This window comes from Diospyros lotus, chromosome 13 (assembly GCF_014633365.1).
Source record: "Diospyros lotus cultivar Yz01 chromosome 13, ASM1463336v1, whole genome shotgun sequence".
NCBI classification, from domain to species: Eukaryota; Viridiplantae; Streptophyta; class Magnoliopsida; order Ericales; family Ebenaceae; genus Diospyros; species Diospyros lotus.
In genome coordinates, this window is record NC_068350.1 from 17,715,498 (window position 1) to 17,741,146 (window position 25,649).

A 25,649-nucleotide genomic window follows, 5' to 3' on the forward strand; every position below is an offset into this window, starting at 1 on the left:
TCAGTTATCTTTGGCCATCTAATTATCAGTCCACCAAATCATCAGATCTACCAGATCCACCAAGCCAGTAGCCCACCAGATCATCAGCCCTGTCAGACCATCAGCTCTATAGGATCACCAGATCTGCTCGTCTACCAAATCTAGTTGCTCGTTAAGATTCTCATCATTGAAGGCACGACTCCCAAGACTTTTACATCTACCCATAAGTAAAAATAGATTGTTGTATTTTGGCAACAACAATTGGCACCGTCTGTGAAAAATGTAAGACAAAAAGTCAACTTAAGAATGGAAAACACCCGTGGACATCGATGAACTCTCTCTCAAGGCGTAGAAACACCCCTACCACCACAGAACTCTCAACAACAGGGAGCACCTCCCATTATTCCCGATTCTCACCCACAAGGAGCACCTCCACCCCCTCATAATGCTCAATCCCAAGGAGGTGATCGCTCCGTTTCCCCGAGCCAGTAGGTGGGGAACCAATCAGCCCCACCTCCACTTAACATCGGCTCAGGGCCACTTCCTACTGATTAAGTTGGGACTTCACGACAGCCATCGCGTACGGTCCCGTGGGAAGAGTATGAAGCATTGAGATAGCAACACGTTGAGGGCATGCAGGCACTTCGAGACATGGCTGGTATACTCCAAGGTATGATGCCTGGAGGGACGTTACCCGATACTTTGAAAAAGGTTATGCCACCACCTGAGCCTCAGCCCGAGGTGGGAGCTGATTTCTATCAAGAGGCCACTCCCGATTCTCATTCCCGATCCCACTCCTCTTCGAGATGATAGATCACCACCACCAAGGAAGAATCCTCATTCCACGCCCCGAAGAAATGAGAGCCCACGAAAGGAAAACAGGGTTAGAAGCGCCCAAAGACAGAGATACCATGAAACTAGGGCCGGCAGGCCAACAAGACATGATAACCAAACAGCAACAAGTATACGAGATGACATGAAAATGGTAGTTGAAGAAGTGCTTGAATAAAAGAAATTAATCCTAGCCATGGAGGAGCAACAACGCAGAAAATGTCTATTTACTGCAGATATATTGGAGAAGCCACTGCCCAGAAAATTCAAAATGCCTCAAATCACCCCCTATTCCAACAAAGATGATCCCTATGATCACATTCAAAACTATGAGTTGTTGATGATATTGCACGGATGGGACGATAACATAATGTGCTTAGCCTTCTCCTTAACTCTATCAAGGCATGCCCGAACATGGTTCAACAATTTACCTGAGGCCTCTATCTCTTCATTCGGTCAGCTTAGAATGGAATTTGTTAAGGCATTTATGATTAATAGTCGAAGAAAAAAGGATGCCACATACTTGCTCAGTATTTGACAGGGGAACAAAGAAACTCTACGTCAGTATGTGGATAGATTTCGGAATGCCACCCTCAAAGTTCATGATTTACCAATTACAATGGCAGTGTCTGCTATGTTACACGGAATACGACTAACTCCCCTACAAGAATCATTATCTTTGGACCCACCAATATCCCTAGCAGATTTGTTTACAAAAGCAAATAAATACGTGCTCCATACGGAAGTTATGAGAGCTGTAGGTGGGAATGAGGACAGAAAGCGAAAAAGGAAGGAAAGCGATGTTAAAGAGGACTCTAGACGGGTTAGGGGATCAGATATCCCTTAGCCCCAGTTCCACCATTACACCAAACTTCTCCAACCTCAGTCGACCATACTTGCAGCCATCGAAGGGTTAGGTCTCATTAGTCTCCCGAAAAAGGTTGACCATCCCATGGGGAAGAATAGAGAAGAATATTGTAGATATCAAAGGACACGTGGTCATCCCATTGACCAGTGCTGAGAATTGAAAAATCAGATTGAGATACTCGTCCGAGAAAGGCATCTATAAAGATATGTATGGAATGAAGAAGAAGAAGGTAGGGAATCCCGACAAAGAGAAGACAGGCATAAAGGGCGAGAAAGGGAAAACCCAAGACAACAAGAGAGAGGGAGGGATCATAGCCAAGACCCTCCTCTAGATAACGACCTAATTCACCAAGCCATCCAGATTATTTCTGGACGTGAAACTATGGCAGGAGACTCATCATTTTCCCCTAAGACAAGCTACGAAGGGGCAAGCTCTTGGGGGAAGGTGGTCAATGATCATTGAAGCCCTCAAAGAGAAAACTGGGAGCAAAATTTAGACACATTCAAGAGAGCCTATGTTGAAGATCGAAAAACTAAACTGCTCAAAATTTTGCATAACCTGTGTATTTCGGGATCATAGGCAACAACATGACCCCAAAATAAAACAGTGGATGTACTCACGTATTTACTAAACCATTCAACTTTTTCATTGCATATTGCTTTATGAAAGTTTGTTTGCTATGTTTTGCTTCTAGGAAATAAAAACAAACTCAAGCTTGTTGTCCGGCTTATAGCCCAGCAACGAGGTAAAAGTACATTCAAACTCATTGCCCCGCTCACGGCCGGACAATGAGGTAAAAGTACATTTAAGCCCGTTGTCCCGCTTATAGCCCGATAACGAGGTAAAAGTACATTTAAGCCCATTGTCCTACTTACGGCCCATCAATAAGGTAAAAGGACATTCAAGCCCATTGTCCCGCTTATAGCCCGGCAACAAGGTAAAAGTACATTCAAACCCATTGCCCTACTCACGACCTGGCAATGAGATAAAAATACATTTAAACCCATTGCCCCGCTCACGGCCCGGCAATGAGGTAAAAGTACATTCAAGCCCATTGCCCTGCTCACGGCCCGGCAATGAGGTAAAAGTACATTCAAGCCCATTGCCCTGGGAACGGCTCGACAATGAGGTTAAAATACATTCAAGCTCGTTGTCCCGCTCATAGCCCGGCAACGAGGTAAAAGTACATTCAAACTCATTGCCCCGCTCATAGCCTGGTAATGAGGTAAAAGTACATTCAAGCCCATTGCCCCGCTCACGGCCCGACAATGAGGTAAAAGTACATTCAAGCTTGTTGTCTTGTTAATAGCCCAGCAACGAGGTAAAAGTACATCCAAACCCATTACCCCACTCATACCCGGTAATGAAGTAAAAGTATAATCTAGCCTGTTGCCCTGCTCATAGCCCGGCAACGAGGTAAAAGTACATTCAAGCCCGTTGTCCCGCTCATAGCTCGACAACGAGGTAAAAGCACATTCAAGCCCATTGTCCTACTTACAGCCCGATAATGAGAAAAAAAAAAAAAACCAACGCGACCTTGTTGTCCTACTCATAGCCCGACAACGAGGGAAAAATGAACTCAAGCCCATTGTCTTACTCATCGCCCGGCAACAAGTGAAAAGAAAGTGCAAACCTATTTTCCTACACACAACACCATAACTGGGAGCAGAATCAAACTCATTGTTCAGTGCATAGTTCGATATCTATGGAAAGCGAACTTACTAGTATATCTACCTCATACTTCTATAAAGGAATTGAAAATCACTAAAGCCCCGAAATTTAAAAGCACGGTGTGCAAACAGGCTCAAGAGGATGTGTAGAAGATGAAACAGCTAAAAGAAAAGTAATGTTCAAAAGTTTACAGGACAAGATACTTTTTCACCTGGAGCTCCCAACTAAAAGAGTAGGAAGCAATTGATATGCCTTGCAAACTTGGAGAATCGCAAGACCTAAAAGTGTCGCGAGACAGACATGAAGCCTAAAGGCCCAATGGGTTGTAGGAGATCAAGGAAACAAGCCAAAGGAGCAAGAGGTCGAGCTGAGACCAAGTGGGGAGGACCCATTCGGTTATGCTGAGTGGGTACGACACTACTTTGGTTTTTCAAGCATAAATCTCTCATATGAGCTCCGATTGAGCTAATTCAAAGTCCTATGGAAATATAAGAGAATTATCTACAACTTTCATGTTTTAATTTTTGAGAGATTCATACTTTATCAAGGCTGAAATTAGGCTCTAATTTGATGCACCTGCACTATTAAGGCTCAGAGTCAAGTATTGAAGGAAGATGGATCCGAACCAAGACAAAAGGGAAAAAGAAGGCATGAATGAGTGGCCCCCCACTCGGTCATGGGGAGACCAATTTCCCCTCACTTTTCATGACCCACTCGGTTATGTCGAGTAGGTACGACACTGCTTTGGTTTTTCGGCCATAGCTTTCTCATATGAACTACGATTGAGCTTATTCAAAGTCGTATGGAAAAGCTAAGAGAATTATCTACAACTTTTATGTTTTGAGTTTTGAGAGATTTGAGCTGAATCAAGGTGTAAATCGGGCATGAAGTTGAGGTACGAGAATCACTCAAAACAGAACCAAGGAAAAGGGCAAAAGAAGACATGATCGAGTGGCCCCCCACTCGGTCATGACCGAGTGGGCTTGGGCCAATCTCTCTTCTTTTCCCTCTCAGATGGACCACGAAATCGTCGAAATGGGCCGCAAGATTCTCGCCCCAATTGTCGCACGTCTCCTCTCTCTCCTCTGCTATAAATAGGAGACAATGCCTTCATCACAAAGTACGCACTCTTGAGTTATTGAAATACTATTTTGCATTTTCTCTCAAGATCTGACTTAAGCATCGGAGTGTTTGTGCGGGGACCCCCACCCGCGTCCTAACGGTGCTCTCGTTTTGTAGGCCACTCATCACCTCAGGTCACTCGGTTATCCAAGGCCACTCGTCACCTCAAGTCACTCAATTATCCAAGGCTACTCGTCACCACAGGTCACTTGTCACCTCAGGTCACTCGGTTATCCAAGGCCACTCGTCACCTCAGGTCACTCGGTTATCCAAGGCCACTCGGTCATCTCAGGTCACTCGGTAATCTTAAGCCACTTGATCATCAGCCCACCAGATCATCAAATCTACCAGATCCACCAAGCCAGCAGCCCACCAGATCATCAGCCCTGTCAGACCATCAGCTCTATAGGATCACCAGATCTGCTCGTCTACCAGATCCAGTTGCTCCTTAAGATTCTCATCATTGAAGGCACGACTCCCAAGAATTTTACATCTGCCCATAAGTAAAAATAGATTGTTGTATTTTGACAACAACAGCATCTATTTGTAGTTTAAGAAAATTATTTTCTTTAAATAATTTTATTGTATCATATTCTCATGATATTTTCATTATTTTTGAAAAATAGTCAAAACACCCAGTTCACCCCCTCTTGAGTAATCTTTCAATAATAATAATAATAATAATTACAAGTTGCAAATCCCAAGATCCAACCATAAAAAGGTTGTCGGAGACAGCCTAAGCATCTTTAGAAATGCCACCACCGATGTAACATCCTGCTCCATCCGAGGGGCGTTATAAATGCAGAATAAATAACTCATAAATTTTGGGGATATATTTTTTTTTCCACAAATATACTAGAATAGTGTCTGTACGTGAATAGTACACCAGATAAGTTTCAAAGAAAGAGATGTGGGTCACAAAGAGACACACTTAAATATCAAGTCTTTGCTTAGATAGAACTTTCCTAGACATGCACTTTCACTACACAATACTTCAATCCATAACTTCCTCGACAATCCCAATTACCTTCTCAGCACATCAAACTTAAAATCATCAAACTAAGACAGGTAATATCATCATAAAACAAATACGGAAGCTAGATCGAAACTTGATATGGTACATAATCGAAATCATCTTATACATAACATCAAAATCGTACCATCATCTAACATGACATCATCAAATGAAATACATATAATCTAAAATACATGCTACGATCCACCTACAAGTTGCCGTCAATCCTCGGCAATTCCTTTCCCTTTGGAATCGTTGCTTCCACCTGGAATGTTAGAATATTCTAGGGACAAAGTCCAACATAAGATGATGAATCATCTAAGTGAGAGTTCAAAAACATTTTCATGAATGTATGCAAAACATGAAACAACAGAAAATCATGACAAAACCCGGCCCAAGAGAATCCCACAACACTTAAGCCTAACCAAGGAAAATGCAATATCTCTAAAGGTAACATAACCACTTCGACATATTAGCAAAACACAGTCCTAGTCTAAGAAGGGCAACATCAATGCATGAACCCAGGAACCACCGCGTCATCATTACGTTCCCACTCAGAAGCTTCTGAAGCACGTCAACACAAATCTTGCCCACATGATGATCAACACCATCTCGGGAATCCACGTCCACCTCGGAAACAATACTATCGCGTAAGGCATCTGGGGTGGTGTCCGCTCGTAGCCCCGCCACTTACCTGTCCGGGATGGTGTACACTCTCAGCCCCGTCACTTGTCAACTCGCAAGGGTGGTGTTCACTCTCTGCCCCCGTCACAAATGGGCATTTTCCCTTGGCATGGTTCCTTAGCGCTATCACTTCAAGTGCCACATCATAAGTTGACATCCCATCCCATCCCATAAAAAAAACACGCTAATGCCACATACCATGATTCAATGCATCATATGAAACAACATTTCATGTACATAATTTATCGCACTAAATTCAATACACATACATAAAACATTTCGGGACATACTTGAACAAAACCAACCATCATAGGTTAAAACCATTCACATGTAACAAAACTTTGTATGGATCAAATCAAGTTTATAAGAGAATCAAAACCAAGTATTTTAGGGTAACACAACTCACAATAAACAAATTTTGGGGTTAGAATTGCTTATCTTTAACAAAATTCAGGGTACCTCGAAAAGCGTGCACTGTCTCGATTTGCGTGTCCGATCTCGATTTTTGTGTCAAGCTCAAAAGTCGCACCAATACTCAACCCTAGGGCTCAAAGCACCCTAATCATCATTTAAATATAAAAATATGATTTTTCTCACAATTTCTTTATTTTCTCCCATTTTTCTATTCAAAAATTCCAAATAAATATCTCCCAAACTGTTTTCTCCAATCTTTCTTCACAACAAATCATAATAACCTAATAACTTCAAAATAAAATTACTGAACTTACCTAGATGTTGCGATTTCATGCAAAACGAGATTGATTGATGCGAAAATCGGGAAAATAGAAACTCCAAATCCAAAACTTTTTACACCAACACCTAGATAATGATTTTCTTGGATTTTAGCAATTTTTTCCATGATTTTTCTCCCCTGAACGCGCCCTCACACGTTGCTTCAAGGACCGGCCACGCGCCCCCACTCGCGGTTTAGGCTGGCATGTGTAAGATATGCGTCAGTCATCTTCTTCATTTAGCTTCCAGCGAGCTGCATTCTGGCCTGGTTTTTTCGCGATTTCTCCCTCGTCCGAACTTCGTTTTGCCCCTCGTTTGAACCTACACCTTCATTTCTTTGCCTTCTACAGATTATAACTTTAAATCCCTCAAATGAAGCCATTTTCTGACTGCTCCAAGCTATTTTTCAAACGAGGTTTCGAATCTCCCTCAACTCTCAACCAAAATAGTTCAAATTGTACAGGAATGAAGCTCAAGACATGGGCAACAAAAGCCCTTTATCCACTGCTCTCAATTTTTACACAAATTTACAGATCTAAGAAATTAATTTTTTTAAGGATTTTGGCCACTTCTATTTATAGGCCTTCTCGAGCTTCCAAACGCTTATGGCTTGCTCAAGCGACCCCTTTGAGGCTTGTACCGCCCCTGGATCGACCTAATTGCTACAAAAAATTGATCAAAATGATGACTTTTGTTTCTTTCAAAATTCGGCCAAGAATTTGGTCGAAAATCTTCCAAATCCGGCCAGCTCAAGCTCCCTTGTCAGCCCAGAGCCAACCCTGATGCATTCCGGACCCATTTGGCTCGATTCCCCATGGTCGGTAGGCGTTGGTTGGCAACCAGAAGCTACTGGTCGTCCATGGCAGGAAGCTTCTAGCTTCAAGTTTGAAATATTGCACTTTTACCCCCACATATTTTGTCTCTTATGCCTTGGCCCATTTTCACAAAGTTCCTGAACTTTCTGAAATTGCCATTGAGTTCCTCAAGTCCTAAAACTTCCATTTCACCCCTAAAGATTCCAAAAAGTCATCATCTCGACCTCCTTCCAGCAAATTCAAAAAATTATACTTTGGCCCGAATCTTTGTTTTGGCCGCAAATCTTTTTGTTTCTTCCAAAAATCACTGAAGGGTTGCTCTACACACAAAATATGAATACCCTCAAGGTTCTGTTGACTTTCCGGAAGCCCCTTACAATTATTCGATTTTTCAGCCTATTCCATAACTGTATTTTTGTTGTATCAAAAACTAATTCTAATCCAACTTCTTTCAATGCCATAAATCATATCTCAAAATACTCAATACTGCCATATCATTTTTTTTAAGCATCTCGGCTCTAGGGTACTCCCTACAGTCGATTCGATCAATTTCTCGGGCTATTCTAATACCTATTTTTCCTCAAATCCATTTTTCTAACAAAATTCTTATTTCTTAATTAACCCAAAGTTCTTGAGTATTACAACCTGTAATACCCCGAGAGTCTAGAGAAGTTAGTATATATCGAGGATAGTGTAAGAAAGGAAACAATATCAGCTGGATACCTTTTAGGCTGAATGTTGGTAAAGAACTCCCAAGTTAAACGTACTTAACCTGGGGTAATCCAAGGATGGGTGACCCCCTTGAAAAGTTCGCGTAGGCCCATCATGGTAAGTTGTTCCGATCCTTCCTATCGCTCAATCGGGTCGTTACACAACCGATGTTGGGTTTGCCATTTTTAGCATTGTTAAACAACACATGCACAACATCGTCCAACTATAATTATCTTCAGCCTCCAATCATTATCAACCGAAGGCTTACCCATCAATCATAACAAAACTAACACCATGAAATCCAAGGCTAGAGAATACAACATAATGAATGCACCCACACTTCTTAGTCAAGCTGTACAATACCACTAATATTCAGTCTTAAACTGGACACTCGACCCCAAACCAAATGAATTCTAGCAATGTGTCAAGTGCTTAGGGCTCAAATCATTATCAAAGTATCAAAAAGATCAATGATAGTCAAATTTAGGGGTTGGCGGTATACCTGAAACAAAATTTTAATAAGTATCAAGTCCAACATTTTTTATGGCTCGTAGATTCCCTATGATGGTGCAAAGTTTATCGAGCGGTGTCGTTGTCCAAACGACTCACTACGTGAGAAAAGACTGGAAAAGAATAAAAATTTTACTTCTTATCGTCCAATGTTCTAAAGTAAATATTTGTAAATAATTTTAAAAATCATAATAAAATAAAATATATCTAAGTGCTTTTGAAATTTTAAATAACATGAAATAAAACAAAAAAACAAATACTATTTAAATATTAAAAAAGAAAGAAAGAAAAGCAAAACCCTAATAAGGCAAAGAGTGAGCGGCGCGAGTCCCTTATATATAAACACTGCCGAGAGGCGACCTGGAACGCTCGCATTTCGCTGAGCAGTATTCGCGGTGGTGTCGAAATCGTGACCTAAAACCCTACATATCTCCTCTACGTTCAAGTTTTCTGGTAAGTGGAATCTTTTTCCGCATCTGTGCTGCTTAATTGTTCTAAATTTTCAATCTTCTTTTGTGTCTTTGATAGGCTTCACTTTCCATTTCTGTGAATGATTTAATACAAAGTGTTTTGCTTTTTGGTACCGTCGTAGTGCGAGCGGTATACTGAGCTTGAACCGATGTCGGACGAGGAAAGGGAGGAGAAGGAGTTGGATCTCTCCTCTCCTGAAGTTGTCACCAAATACAAGAACGCCGCCGAGATCGTGAACAGTTAGTCTCTCACTACCACAGTTACTTTGTAATTTGTATCAGTATAGATAAGTTTGATTAAGTTTTGTAAGTACGCGTATGTATGTATGTTCGAGTATGTTTAGCTTAAAACTAACATGTTTTTGGATGTGGAGGGGGAGGAAAAAGAAATTGGGAATGGAATGTAGGTTCAGTGGTGTTCACTACTGTTATATTTGGAACTAGAGTTTACTGATGGATGAAAGTATATGGGATTTAGAATAACTTTAATTCTTTGTAATACAGAAGAGAGGGCTTTGATATTTCTCCCCCCCAAAAAACTTGGTTTTATTATGACCAGTAAAATCTGTATGAATCTCTCTTTTTCTCTGGATAAATAGCCCTGGCATGAATACAACTTGTTTCCATGTTCATTTTGGTTGGTTGCCCAGGCCTGCGTATACATACGTATATAAACAAGTTCATATATGTATTTTTTTCATGTGGCATGCAGCTTGATTTTTGATTAACAAATTTGAGAAGTTTATGAAATTTGTGATAATCATGCAGGGGCGTTGCAGTTAGTAATATCAGAATGCAAGCCTAAGGCCAAGATTGTTGATATTTGTGAGAAGGGTGATTCATTTATCAGAGAGTAAGTTCCTTTTCTTATTTAACATACACGGAGACATAGTTGAGTTTGTATCTCATGTTTTGGTGGCTTCTTGTGGTATTAATCTTTCATAAACATGTATAATTCACAGGCAAACTAGCAATACATACAAAAATGTCAAGAAGAAGATTGAAAGGGGTGTTGCATTTCCCACATGTATTTCTGTAAACAACACCGTTTGTCATTTCTCTCCACTTGCCAGTGATGAGACTGTGTTGGAGGAAGGTGATAAGGTGAAGATGTAAGTTCTCTTTGACACTAATTACTGAGTAGTGTGATTGAAGACTTAATGCTAGCGTACTGATAATGTTGTATTTTCTATTGGATGCAGTGACATGGGGTGCCACATTGATGGCTTCATTGCTGTTGTTGCTCATACCCATGTCCTTCAAGAAGGACCAGTAACAGGGAGGCAGGCTGATGTTATTGCTGCTGCAGTTACTGCTGCTGAGGTTGCTCTTCGGCTTGTAAGGCCAGGAAAAAAGGTAAATTATGTTTTAGGCCTGGTTTTGATTTTGCCCCAACTGATATGCTGATCTTTTTAGTTTTAATTATTGAATATTGAGGATCAATGATTGATTATTCGTCATATAAGATAAAGAAGTCTGTTGACTTGATTGAATTTGTAACCGTCTGTTTGTATTTAGATATTACTTGTAAATATTATATCTTTTACTTGGGTAAAGGTAGTGGATTTTATATGTCAGTGATCTTTTGTTTTTTAGATGATCATGATACTGCAATCATATTATTCTCTATGTAGTGTCCCTAGTTTTAAATGGTCTAGCCCCATTCTATTACTTTACACTTTCTGAACCATGGATTAATTGATGAGCAATTATAGGTTAGAACATTGAGTGTTGATGTTGGCAAATTTTTAATGACGCAGATAACAATTTTGTCAGAAACATTTGTGGACCCTGCAATTATATCATTTTTTATTTAATTTGCCTTCTAAATTTGGAAGAAGATGGTTTAATTTGTTATGCAATTATTGTTAAAAAGTTTATCAGCGTTCTATTATAAATTGTATATTCATTCACACACTATCTGAACCCTGGGTGGGGAAAAAAATTAATTTAAACAATAAACAATAATAAATTATGGTTTAGAACATTGATGGGTGTTGATGCTGGCATGGTAACGGAGATGGCCTTGAGTAGTAAATTTTTATCAGAAACATTTATGGATGATGGTCTTTGGATAGAAATCCATATCTCCTGCAATTTTTAGCCTCGTCCAAGTGTGTTATTTGACTTTTTTTTTAATCTTATTCAGTGTTTTTAAGTTATTTTAAGTTATAAGCTTGCCTTCTTGTTTGTATGGGTAAATATTAATTGGCATTGTTTGTATTCTCCTTTATGTGATTTCCTTATCCTTAAAAGACCAGCACGTGTTATCTCTGAGTATATCCAAGCACTAGGGTGTCTTATGCAAATCGTCCAAACCACTAGACCTGGTGAAGAAGAAAAAGAAAAAAATTTGGCAAAGACAACGAAAAATCAATGAAAATGCAAAAATATGAGTGCTCACTTAAGAAGTGAGTGAATTAGGTGTTTCAAAACTTTTTCGGTTTGAAAGTATTTTACACAAAAAAATTTGCAACGATAAGGGCTTTCCCATCGCTTAATGACTGCTAAATAAAGCTTGGCTAGTAGCTAGAGCAATAGGTAAAAGAACAGTTCTGCGTGTGAGCATCTTGAAGGTTAACTATTTATGGGTGTGGGACTATGTTGTTCTATTGAACCATGCCATATGTGATCCTTTTTTTTTTTTGTGTGTGTGTGTGATGGATACTAAGGGCCCATTTGATTTTATTGTCATTTTTAGTTTTTTGTTTACATATACTTTTTTGGAAAGACATTTGGTGCATTGTTTTCGTTTCCAAAAAAGTGAACACGGTTTGCATTTTTCTTGGAAAAAAATGGAAATACCATTTTGGTGTTTGTGTATATATATTTGTTTCCTGTCTATTAAGGAACCGCCCTCTTTATCATCACAATCTCCAATACCAGCCACACCCTCTTCATCAACCCGACATCCATCAACCTGCCATCTGTTTTTTAGGTGAGGGATGGTTACTAATTTAAAACATTTAATTATCTAAAACGTACACAACATTTTTAGTAACCATCATTTTTGGTTTTTATTTTTATTTAAATAGAAAATGAAAATGAATATAAAACAAACAAAAATGAACACAGGAAAATTGATAGCAAAATCAATCAAGTGCAAAATGTTTATTCTTGAATTTATTATTGGTTCTTATATACACTGGATAAAGTTGTATTGATGCTATTGGCTCCATAGTTTGTCAGATATTAGAATTAAGGTGTCTTAGCATGGATGTGGCTTTTTGCCTTATTATTCTTACAAATCTTACCACCTTCCCCTAAATGATGAAAATATGAATAAGTTATGGACTAATTTCCAGTGAAGCTTATAGTCATAGTTACTCTGATAGGGGGCATAAGTTTTATGTGATTATTTCATTATTTTGTGGCTTGTGCAATTTAATATGATACCTTCAATCTTTTCTGCTATTTTCAATGTGGAAACTGGAAAGACATTATATTCGTTCTTTATTTTCGCAACTTGTAAGTATGATAGGCTTCTAATTGTGAAGAGATTATAACATTTTGTAGGCATCTGCTTGAGGATTGTGGTTTTGTTTATAGAACTAGCACTGCAATATATAATTGAGGCAACTTTGCTGAGGTGATCAATCGTATGTTGATTTCCTCCTTTCCCTGTTGCCTATATACGCATGGCCGTGTTTGGGATATTTTGGGTTCATCTTATTGATGTTGATGCCTACTTCAGCATCTGCCGTAATCATGTTAAATGAAAAAAACTAAAAAAATCTGAGTCAACAAAGTTCTTTTTGGTCTTTCTCTAAGCATTCTCTACCATTGTGATGCAACTGAGAATAAGAATTGTGGAATGATTCCATAATTGCCTTAATATGCACCTCAGACTTTCAGTGCTACTATATGATGAATACTTGCCAGAAGCTATGGAGGACATTCCAAGTGAGGCTTTTGTCATAGTTACTGGTATCTTGCAACTTCTTTGATAGGATTTACATGAATAAAGCCTAATGAAGCAATTAAATGTTAGTTTTTTGGTTAGGGTCTGGCAGCTTGCTGATTATCATTGTTAATAAAGATTCAGTTGTTATGTGTCATCTAGCCTTATCAAAATGAATCTGCTGTTACCATTCCTGCCTTTCCTTTGGTCAAAATGTTTATGATATTATGTAATATTTTGCTTCATTAGGTGCTTATTCTTGGATGAATTATATTATTGATTGTGATTCGGTGTGGTATGCCTGCTGCTGTTTTTGTTTGTGTATTTTTATTTTATTTTCTTTGGAAAATACCCCCCCTGGGGGGGGGGGGGGGGGGATCTTTTCTTACTAGATTATGACTAAATGCAGAATTGTACAATTGAAGAGTTTATAGGAGGCACAATTCACAGGACAATTGCTTCATGGTTTGTGTCTTTGTTGGTTCTTTAATTTGTTTGTGCCTTTGTTGGTAAACAACTACTATATCGTGCTTGTGCCTCTATTTCTTAAGTCTGTTGACTGATATTTGACTTCTTAGTAAACATTAGTAGTTGTTGACCATGATGTGAGTTTATTTGGTTTTGTTGATCTTGCTTGTATTATTGTGGTTTCCAGTTGTGTTAATTGGTAAGAACTTTTCTTCTTATAGTGTTTTGTCATATCATTTAATTCAGCCACTGAATTTCTTATTGGCAGAACAAAGATGTAACAGAAGCACTTCAGAAGGTTGCTGCTGCCTATGACTGCAAAATTGTTGAAGGTGTCCTCAGTCACCAGCTGAAACAATTTGTGATTGATGGAAACAAGGTTGTACTCAGTGTTTCAGGCCCTGAGACAAGAATTGATGATGCAGAGTTTGAGGAAAATGAAGTCTATGCAATCGATATAGTAACAAGCACTGGCGAAGGCAAGGCAAGTAAAGATTATCCTTGTAGACCCGGAGATAAAAGCCTTAATATTTTTTGCCTTTTGTCCTCATTTTTTGGGTTATTGAACTTGCAGCCTAAGCTATTAGATGGGAAGCAGACAACTATCTACAAAAGAGCTGTTGACAAGAACTATCACTTGAAGATGAAGGCATCTAGGTTCATATTCAGTGAGATAAGCCAGAAATTCCCTATCATGCCATTTACAGCAAGGTGTGTTTCTTTTCTACATGTTCCTGTTAAATACTTGTCTACCCATTTTTCCTTTGTCATTTTCCCTAATTATATTGGCAAACTTCTTGAATGACAGGGCTTTGCAGGAAAAGCGAGCTAGACTGGGGTTGGTGGAATGTGTAAATCATGACCTCTTGCAACCATATCCCATTCTTCATGAGAAGCCTGGTAAGAACCTTGTGGGAGGATTAAGATATGCAGGGAACTAAATCATTCTACTGAAATCCAGCTTCCAGTGTTTTTTTCTTGGGGGGGTTTGGGTTGTCGATCTTCAAATTAGTGTTTCGTTTAGAAAGTTGGATGTTTATGCAGGTGATTATGTTGCACATATCAAATTCACCGTTCTACTAATGCCAAATGGTTCGGATCGCATCACCTCCCATCCCCTTCAGGAGTTCCATCCTACTAAAACAATAGATGACCCCGAAATCAAAGCCTGGTTAGCTCTAGGGACTAAAACAAAGAAAAAGGGTGGAGGGAAGAAGAAAAAAGGTAAGACTGACGGCTAACCAACCGCATTTTCTTGTACAAATTTGGTATCTGCTGCTGCTGCTGCTTCTGCTGCATCTTTTATATGAATGCAAATCTTTCTATACATTGCAGGTAAGAAAGGCGAGAAGGCAGAGGAGTCTGCAGAAGCTGCTGAAGAAGCAGCTATGGATGCAACAACGACAAACGGGGCAGAAGCCTCACAAGGATGAGAATCTAAATTTTGTGACCTTTTTATTGTTTTTGGGTTTTCAATTTTGGTTACGTGTATTCTGTTTGGTTATGATTTCAATCTATCAGAAGGTCGTGGCTAAATGATGTTGGATTCTAAGTGGGCGTTTACCAAATGCGTCGCCCCATGTACACAGCATGTAACCGAAACTCTATATGGCATCATTCTCAAAATAGAAAAAATTTGTTTACTGAAGAATTGGAAGTCGTAAATTATCAATTTGATTGGTAAAGATTCCTCAAACATGAATGTGGATGGAAGCCAGCAGCCAGCCAGCCAGCTATGGTTCGGGTTAACTTACTTGCATGTTCTATTTATTGGATTAAGCTATTTGTCGAGAAAGCTTCAGAGAAAGCTTTACAGATTTTTTTAATTTAATTTTTTATCTTTTTATGTTTCTGAATTCGGCCCATTTGACTCTCTCTTTCACTATTTCTCCCACTCTCTCTTCCAAATGGAGATGTCAAAAGGGTCAACTTGAGTTAACCCACGAGTCTTTTAAACGGGTTGGGCCTGATTTAGCTTTTTTTGTCGTGGGTAGGGCTCGGTCTGATTTACTCACCGCCTCCTGTAAAAGGTCGGGCCGTGTCGGGCCAGCCTAACGAGCCTACGGGCCTTAGCCCACAAGGCCTAGTGGGCTAAGCTCTGTGGGCCAACCCACAGGCCTTGGTAAGTCGAGCTCATTGAGCCCAACCTTTTTTCTTTTAAATAATTTTTTTAAAAAATAATATATATATATATAAATATCAAAATAATACATATATAAAAATTATTTTTTTTAAATAATTTTTTATCTTAAATTTTAAATATTATTTCATCATTTTATATTTCAAAATTTTATGTCTAGTAATTTTTCTTGTAAATAGATATGAAAAATAATGCACATATAAAAAGAAAAATATTTATTTATAATTTAAGTATATAAAAAATTTAACTTGAAAATTTTAAATATATTGATAATTATTATTTATATATATTGCGAAATGTAAAATTTTTAACATTCAATATCAATAACTAATAAATAGTAATATAGTTAAAAAAAATAAATAAATAAGAGATGTTGGGCATAACATAAAGTCCTAGCAGGCCGGGCCCATAAAGGCCTCATGGGCCCGGCCCATGAGGTCCCAACGGGTCGAGTCAGGCTAGGCCCTTAGATGGGCCAGGCTAGGCCAGGTCGTGGGCCCAAATTCTTTGGCCTGGCATGGCCTTCCCATGGGGCCCGGGCTCAAGTCGACCCGTTTGAACAGTGATGGGTCTGGCTATAGCTCAAGCTATCCCGAGCTGGGACGGGCGGCCTAGCCCTTTTGACATTTCTACTCTCAAATCCACCACACACATTCTCTCTCTCTCTTTCACTCTCTCAAACCCAACACTCTCTTTCTCAAACCATCGCCCCCCTCACCCCACCACCGCTGCGAGCATCGTTGTCACCATTTTTCCACCGTCGCGAGCAGCGTTTGTCGTCTATCGCCCCATTGCAAGCACCGTCTGTCGTGTCTCTCCCTCGGTCGCTTGCACCTCTTCGCTTGGTCTCCCTCACCATCGGCCACAGACGGTTGTTGCCCTCTTCTTCCCCTCACCGCCTCTTGGACTGCCATCGCCCCCCCGCTAGCCGCTCGCAGTGCCTCGCCCATCCCTCCCTCTACCGCTGCCGCACCTGCCGACCCCCCACTCGTCCTGCCCCTTCTCCCCCAATCTACCGTCCCCTTTGCCTTCATTTTTTTTATTTACTTTGTTATTTTTTTTTTCTATTTACTTTGTTATTTTTGTTATGCGGTGGTGATGATGTTGATGCTAATTTGGTGATCAGCATGATTTACTTTATGTAGTAAAAAAATTTATGTAATTAATTTTATATTGTGAAATTTATGTAATATAATTAATTTTATATTATAATTTACATTACATAATATAAAATTAATTATATTACATAAAATATCATGAATGATAATTTTTTAAATATATTACACAATATAAAATTAATTATATTACATAAATTTCACAATATAAAATTAATTACATAAATTTTTGTACTACATAAAGTAAATCATGCTGATCACCAAATTATAATGTAAATTATAATTTATGAAATTTAAAGAAAGGTTTTAAAGTTTACTCCACATCTTGATAGAATCACAATCTAACTGTTGTCGTTAAAAAAGTTTAAAACAATTTTATTTTCATAAGCTCATTTAATTTTGAAATATTCTCAATTTCACCTCCCAACCCAAATAAATCATTCTAATCTTCTTTGTGATATCATGATGCACAATCACAAAAAACAGATCTATGCCAGCTTATGGGTAAGGAGAAAATTTAAAGTAAAATTCTAATCTATCTTAATCATGTATTGACATTTGATATGATAGGACAAGAGAGTGGAAACAGTAATCCTTGTTCTTGAATGAAGATTAGAATTTATCATTAAAAATATTAAATTAAAAAAATTAACATACACAAAAATATATTAAATTTAACGGCTAATTTTTTTATTTTTTATTTTATTTTTAGCCAACACTAAAAAAAGCACTAAGCCATCAGCCACCATTGATTTGAGAAGAAAAGGATTAAAACGTACTAAAATAATTACAAACAAAATAATATTTAGACATTTCCATTTTCACGGTCTTCAATCATTTTTCGATAACATTCACTAGTGGGTAAATTGCGTTCCCCAGCCACATTATATAAACCTGATATTTCATAAGCCCAAACCCCAAACTCCTCACACAATCAAATAAACTCAAAATAAATCATATTCTTTATTTTGACGGCGTTGGGTGCGGGCTGAGGGGGCGACAGCGGTGTGGTGTGAGCGGCGGTAGAGGACGAATCGGTGGGGGTGTTGGGGGGGGGGGGGGGGGGCGCGCAACAGGCAGGGGTAAACAACAATGGGGGGGAGGGGCGAGGCAATCTTCGAGTGGCGACAATTGGCTGGAGGGGCCAACGGGTGGGGGCCAGCGATAGGTGTTGCGAACGGCTGGGGAGCGACAAAGAGGGGCGACACCGACCGGTGCTCGCGGCTGTGGAGGGCGCGACAGCCGGCGGCGATGCTCGCGGCGACCCGGGGGGGGGGGGGGCGGCGGATGGTGATATTTGGGCGGTGGGTTTGAGCAAGAGAGTATGGGAGAGATAGTGAAAGTGGGAGAGAGAAAATGGGGGAGAGAGAATGGGTGGGCATCTTGACAAAAATTTTAAAAAATAAATTAAATAAAATTCGGGAAGCCTTTCTCTAAAGGCTTCTCTTCCTATTTATTTAGGGTAAATTATATGAATCAAGTGATCATCATCATGCAAATAAAATAAAATAAAATTCCCACATATTAAACTCATTATAATGATGCTATCGAGGAAAATTCTAGTTTACCACTTCAGACACTATAATAAATGGCTCAATGCTTTCCTTTAATGAATGATCCTCTCTCTGTATTTATATCAAATTTGATTTTTAGTGGGTATTGAACTTATATTTTATGGTTTAAGTGGGTTCATCAAAATCATAGGACCGACGAAGCAAAAATCATAATTCCTATCTAATCTTCAATCTATATATAACAATCTTTTTAACATTACATTTTATCATTATTTTACCATACCAGCTGGTAAATCTCTCTACTCGTAGAGATGCTCACCCAGCTTGAATTTGAAGGCTACATCGATCGAGCCCGCAAAGTACTCTTACCTGGGAATCAGCAGAAGAAGAAGTGACCACAACTTTGCTTTGATCAGTTGGTGAGAACTGTAGAGCAAAGATATAACACAGTAGTCTTTATTTAAGCCTACAAAAGACATCTATTGACCAAGGAGTTGGATGAAAGAAGTCATGTAATTGCTCTTAATTTGCTAGCTAGATGAAATAAAACCAGCATTAGAGAAGAGAAAGCAAGGAGCACTTCCCTGAAAGCCGCCGGTTATCCTCTACTACAAATTAGGTAACTTCTTTTCCCCTTGTAGAGATAGATAGATATTTGAGCATCCAACTGCCGCAACTGATTATCTGTCCCAAGCAATACGCGACAGTACATCTTCAGTCAATTACAAGAAGATTAAGATGATAAATGCAACATGTATCATTCCCCCCCCCCCTCTCTCTCCTTTTCTCTTACACTTTTACAATCAGTTACAAGTTATTAAAATTTTACATAATAATTTACATACCAAATATAAAATTCTACCTATAGAATTCTAATATAATGAAAGAAATATAAAATTTTACATTAGTCAATCAATAGATTGTACAAAATTATGTAAAATTTTAATAATTTGTGACTGATTGTAAAATTTAAAAAATATGAGAGAATTTTTTAATGCAATTAAAAGTACAAGAGATAAGTTACACATAACCTAAGTGGAGGGGAATTTTATATAATTTACTCATTTATTTATGGTTATGGATGCATGCAGGCCAATGCAGATAACTAAGTGATTAGCTCTAACAATGCACAAACTTGGAAGGCAGCCAAACAAGGCCCAACAAGTACTATTTGTTGGTGTTTACATCTCCGTGCAAATCAATGCCCGCGTCCAAACCCTCTTCCACTAGAATGGGTAGATCCAAAAATTTATATAGGGAAAAGAATATAAAAATAATTTTAATTGTAAGCTTCTCAAGAAAGCTCATACATGATCAACCCCTGACTCGAACGGAGAGTCCTCTTCTAGTAGTGTTATAAAATTCTTGGTCATAATAATAATTATTTTTTTTGTAAAAAATATTTTTTAAAAAATAATTTAGCATTTTGTCAAATAATCTAATAAATGTTTTTAGTTTTTATAGGTGTTTGATGAATAATGAATATCAAAAATACTAAAAAAAGTGTAATTAGTACTCTTTGATTTTTAAATGTAAAGTAATTTTTTTTTTAATTCTACTCTTATCTCTTATATTTGATATTATTGTGTATTTAAAAGACTTAACTTTTTATCAAAAGTTTAAAAAAAAATGGTATTTGGTAAAAGACATTCATCTAAAAAGCTTATTAAGATGATTTAAAATGATTATAAGAGATCTCTTGCTTTCTATAAAAAAGCAAAATAGCATATGGTGACCTACAATGTTCAAAAGTTAATTTATTTTTACAGCCATTCTATCTTTAAATATTCAAGGATTATCTACTTTATGAGACAACCTAATATTTCCTAAGTGGAAATTGCAAAAAATAACACCCCCCCCCCCAAATATAAAATTCCTTTTTAGCCCCTTTTTACAAAAAAATATTTTTATCCCTTACAAACAAATAGTTGTAAAAAATAGCCACTTTCCCACTTTTGATCCCAATCTTTGACTTTTCAACTCCACAGTTTAATTAAAAATTAAAAATAAAAACAAAGATAATAAATTACCAAACTATCCTCAATACAAAACAAACAAAATGATTGAATTTCTATTTAACCCTCACAGACCCGAGAAACCCCGTATAATTATAATAATAAATTTTTAACTATTAAAGTATTATTATTATTTCTCAATACTAATCCTTATTTTTTAATAATTTAATAATTGGGTGGGTTACCCTTTTTTAATATTAAATATATATGTATTATTACGTATAAATAAAATTAATAAAATAATAATTGAAAATTATAAATATATATGTATTATTAAAAAAATAATTGAAAAATTGTTATTCAATGATTATTATTTTATTTTTCAATTGTAATAATAATTACAAATCATAATTATAAAAATAATTTTTCAACTATTAAATTATTATTATTTTCTAATAATTACTATTATTTTTAATAATTATTATTTTTTTAATAATTTAATAACTACTTGCGTCTCCAACGCACGTTCGGTACCCTCCCCTCGTTTTTTTATTATTAAACATATATATGTAATTATATTATATTGCATATATAATAAATAAAATTAATTAAATAATAATAATTGAAAAATTGAAATATATATTTATTATTACATAATTGAAAAAAAGTTATTAGTTATTATTATTTTACTTTTAAATTATAATAATAAATGCAAATCATAATTTTTTGCTAAAAATGGATTATTACAAAAGTCCCATAGTCCAAAAAACAAAAATTAAAAAATTCATTTTTCTCAAAAAATCAGATTTTGTGGGCCACAAAACCCGGAGCCAAGTTTGGATGCCCACAAAACTCGATTTTTTTTTATTAAAATGATTTTTTTTATCTTTTTTTTTCTTTTCTTGGCCATGGGAATTTTCCAAGTATCCAATAGTTCAAAAGATAAATTAATGTTTAAAAATTATATTTTTATTTTTGGGTAAATTTTATAATCATTACATCAATTTAATCCAATATTGTTAGTAGTTAGAACCATTAATCATCTATTGATTGTGTTTTATTATCATTCCATTATTTTTTATTGTGAAGTATAAATTTAATTAACCCAAAAAATGTAAAAAGACATCATTTTCCATTATGCAACTTTTATCAAACCCATGACCCCAAAAAAATTAAAAAAAGATCAAAAAATCTAATTTTTTAAAAAATCAGGTTTTGTGGGCCACAAAACTCGGAGCCGGGTTTGGTTGCTCACAAAACCCAATTTTTTTTATTAAAATGGTTTTTTTTATTTTCTTCGCCATGGAATTTTTCCAAGTTATCCAACAGACCAAAAGATAAATTATGGTTTAAAAATTATACTTTTATTTTTGGGTAAATTTTATAATCATTACATCAATTTAATCTAATATTTTTAGTAGTTAGAACCATTAATCATGTATTATTGTGTTTTATTATCATTTCATTATTTTTTATTGTGAAATATAAATTTAATTAAGTCAAAAAATATAAAAAGACATCATTTTCTATTGGGTAACTTTTAAAAAACCCATGACCCAAAAAAAAAATTAAAAAAAGATCAAGTTTTTTTTTTTTTTAAATCAGGTTTTGTGGGCCACAAAACTCAAAGCCGGGTTTTGTTGGCTCACAAAACCCGGAGCCGGGTTTGGTTGACCACAAAACTCGATTTTTTTTTATTAAAATGATTTTTTATATCTTTTTTTTTTCTTTTCTTAGCCATGCGATTTTTCCAAGTTATCCAATAGTTTAAAAAATAAATTATTATTTAAAAATTATACTTTTATTTTGGGTAAATTTTATAATCATTACATCAATTTAATCCAATATTGTTAGTAGTTAGAACCATTAATCATGTATTGGTTGTGTTTTATTATCATTCTATTATTTTTTATTGTAAAGAATAAATTTAATTAAACCAAAAAATGTAAAAAGACATCATTTTCATTTTCTACCGGGTATTACATTCCACCCCCTTAAAGAATGTAATACTCGGTATTACATAGTATTAAAAATAAATAAATTTGGATTATTTTGACAGGACCTCGGGTGGTCCAGTAAGGAAAAAAATCGATTTCGAGATATTAATTAATAAATTACCTAATTGACCGTAGGGATTGCCTTGGGACTTGGATGTCCAAGGAAAAGCGCATGAGATTGGTGATCGTCTCGAGATAAGGTTACTGATGCTGGAAGCAATCCGATCGGGAATAATTTTGGAAATAAATTTTGTATAAACTTGAATGGGTGTCGATACCGAATGGTTGCCGATATCAAATGGTTACAGGGGACCTCTGGGAAGTTGAGGGGACTCTAAGGGTGGTCCGATTTTGTGAATAAAACAACCCTTAGGTGTTTTTGGGTAAAATAAAGGTCCCGTGCAGGCACAGGGAAGAAATCGATATTCCCAAGTAAATGTTGACAACTAATTTTTGAGAAATCAAGTTATTGTGTGGCTTTGATGATAATTAATTAAAACTTGGAAGGTCCAAGTGTAAATATAAAATCTCCCAAGTGCAATTATTAATTTCTAAAGTGATTTTATTAAGAAATTTAGGGGTTAAATGTGTAATTTATATATATATATATATATATAACCGTGAGCTGCTACCAAGATTTCAAATTTTGAAATCAAAACAAAGAGGGAGAAGTGAAATCGGGGAAGAGAGAGCTTGGGAGAGCAATCGAGAGATCGAGAGAATGAGAGAGATGTTGAGAGAGTGAGATAAGGCCGGTGGCTGGAAGAAGAACCAGCGGTGAAGATGGCCATGGCCGACGCGGGGCATGCAAGGCGAAGCAGCGGGCTGCTGTGGCTCGCCTGGAGGCTCATGTCGGTGCTGATTAGAGCTTCAAGCAGCGCAGAGGTAGCCTAAAGTCGACAATAATAGCAGCTAGAAGCAAGGTCGATGCTAGGTGCGCTGGAGGTCAGCGATGGCAGCCATGACAGCTCAAGCGGCACGCTAGGCAGAGCTGGAGAGGTCGCGAGGAAGCTGGTGGCGACCATGGCAGAGGCCGGCGAGCTCGTTGGAGGCCAACGTGGCTGCTGGCTAGGTCGAAGGTGACCCGGTATGGTTGAGCTGCAAGCTCCCAGGCACGGCCATGGCGGATGCGCCGAAGCTACAACGCGCAGGGGGCAACTCACGGTGGCTATGGCAGTGCGCGACGGTGCTGGAACCGATGGCAGCGAGTGATGATGGCAGCTCCAGCGGGGGTGGCGATGGCACTGGAAGGCCAAGTGGTGGCTGGCGGGAGGCGCGGGCAGGTCGGCCGCGCAAGGAAGAAGAAGCATGAACAGTAACCGCGCGCAGGAGAAAGAAACAGGGAAGAAGAAAGAAAAGAAAAGAAAAGAAAATAAATGAGAAAATAAGGAAAATTCTGAAAAATTTCAAAACAACGGGGGAAAGTTTTGGAAATTTAATTGGGGCTAGAGGAGCGTGTCAGAAGTTTGGAAATAAAATTTTAGGCGCAAATGGCAGCTCGGGAGATAACGTCGGTGGACGTTTTTTTTCGAATTTCTCTCCAGATGAGTCGAGGTAAATTAATATTTTTCTTCCCAAATTATTTGCATTAAGCGAGTTAATGTAGATTAGTTATTTATTGGATTAAACCCTATGTCGGGGTTGTTTGGAAAATTATTGACGGCTGGTGTATGCCGTGGTTAGTGTTGTTTGGAGATAGTGTTGATGCGTGATTTTGCGGTGTAAGCAAAAAACGAAAGCGTTGGTTAATGCTTGATATGGTGGGGTTTTGCCTGTTTGTCTCTAGGTTCGACCTGGAAGGCAGTGATCCTAGAGGAACTTGAGATTCATGCTGGAATTCATGTCAAGGCAGGGATGAAGCTTCGAGCCAGGTAAGGGACAACCCTATGTAGAGGTGGCCTTGCAAGTTGGTAAATGTGTTTGATAATGTTTTTATATTGTATTTTCATGTAGTGATTAACAGTTGCGTGATGCGAGATCTAGTGGATCTATGGCCATAAGAAGGACTAGTGTTGTAAGGACTGATAGGTTAATGCCTCAAACCTTGGAGGGTTGTGAGGATGAGTGAGCCTAACCTCATTTGTATGCATTGACATATATAAACATGGTTATATTCATATTTACATGCATTATACCCTTACTGAGTCTTTGTGACTCATGAGATTTTACCTCATGTGTAGATATTGCAAGTCCAGATGCAAGCAGGGATGGCGCCAGGAGGCGGTTGTGGCAATTAGCCTTGTTGCCTGAGATGTGTTGTTGTGTATTCCCCTGAAATTTTTATATGTATTCATGTAATTGAATGTAAGCGATATTGAGCACTAGATGTATTTAATTGTTGAAATCATCGTAGTGTGATAAATGATTGTGAGATTGTTCGTGGTATATGGCTCAGTTGGAGAAGCCGAGTTTCGGACCGAGTAATCACAGCGAGGTATGTTCTCATAAATCCCCAATACTCAGTGAAGTGTTTGTTATGCTATCTTTATGCTTGGGTCACCTCTGGCTGGCTATGAGGCGAGCTGAAGAGAGGTGAAGCTTACTCAGGTTTTGGGTCTTGGTCCGCTGAGTTTTTCTTGTTTGAGTTGGGACCGATTCCTGAGTGGAGCGAAGGGAAAGACGAAGCCTAGTTCCCACCTAAGGCGTTTGCTGTTGAAACATAGTCCAACCCTTCAGTTGTGATTCGTCAGGTGAGTAATCCGGTCGATTATTTACCGGTGGTGCCCGTAAGTGGGAGCAAGTCGTTACAGTTGGTATCAAAGCCGAACCTTAAGCCTCTGAGCGCGATGGTGGGGCAAGCCTCAGCAAGGAGGCTGAGTCCCGAGGGGGGTGTGTGTAGGCCCCTATGGGGGGTGCGTGTAGGCACCTTAGGCGAATCCCACATCGGTCATGCAAGGGGGGAGATCTGGGACCGGTTATAAGGTCGCATGACGAGAACGTCATGTGCTTAAGGGGGGAGAATGTAATACCCCGAGAGCCCAGAAAAGTTAGTATATATTGAGGATAGTGTAAGAAATGAAACAACACCAGCTGAATACCTTTTGGGCTGAATGTTAGCAAAGAACTCTCAAGTTAAGCGTGTTTAACCTGGGGTAATCTAGGGATGGGTGACCCCCTGAGAAGTTCGCGTAGGCCCATGAAGGTAAGTTGT

General features: G+C 37.9%; 1 protein-coding gene across 1 annotated transcript; it reads left to right on the plus strand.

Moving 5' to 3' along the window:
* The first annotated feature begins 9,244 nt into the window (after positions 1 to 9,244).
* LOC127789345 (ERBB-3 BINDING PROTEIN 1-like) lies at positions 9,245 to 15,428 on the plus strand. The gene is made up of 10 exons (XM_052318308.1): positions 9,245 to 9,391; positions 9,531 to 9,648; positions 10,177 to 10,261; positions 10,371 to 10,520; positions 10,611 to 10,764; positions 14,046 to 14,261; positions 14,352 to 14,488; positions 14,586 to 14,677; positions 14,822 to 15,001; positions 15,113 to 15,428. Exons 2-10 carry the CDS (start codon positions 9,558 to 9,560, stop codon positions 15,208 to 15,210), a joined length of 1,203 nt encoding a protein of 400 aa, XP_052174268.1. The 5' UTR covers positions 9,245 to 9,391; positions 9,531 to 9,557; the 3' UTR covers positions 15,211 to 15,428.
* Positions 15,429 to 25,649: the final 10,221 nt, after the last annotated feature.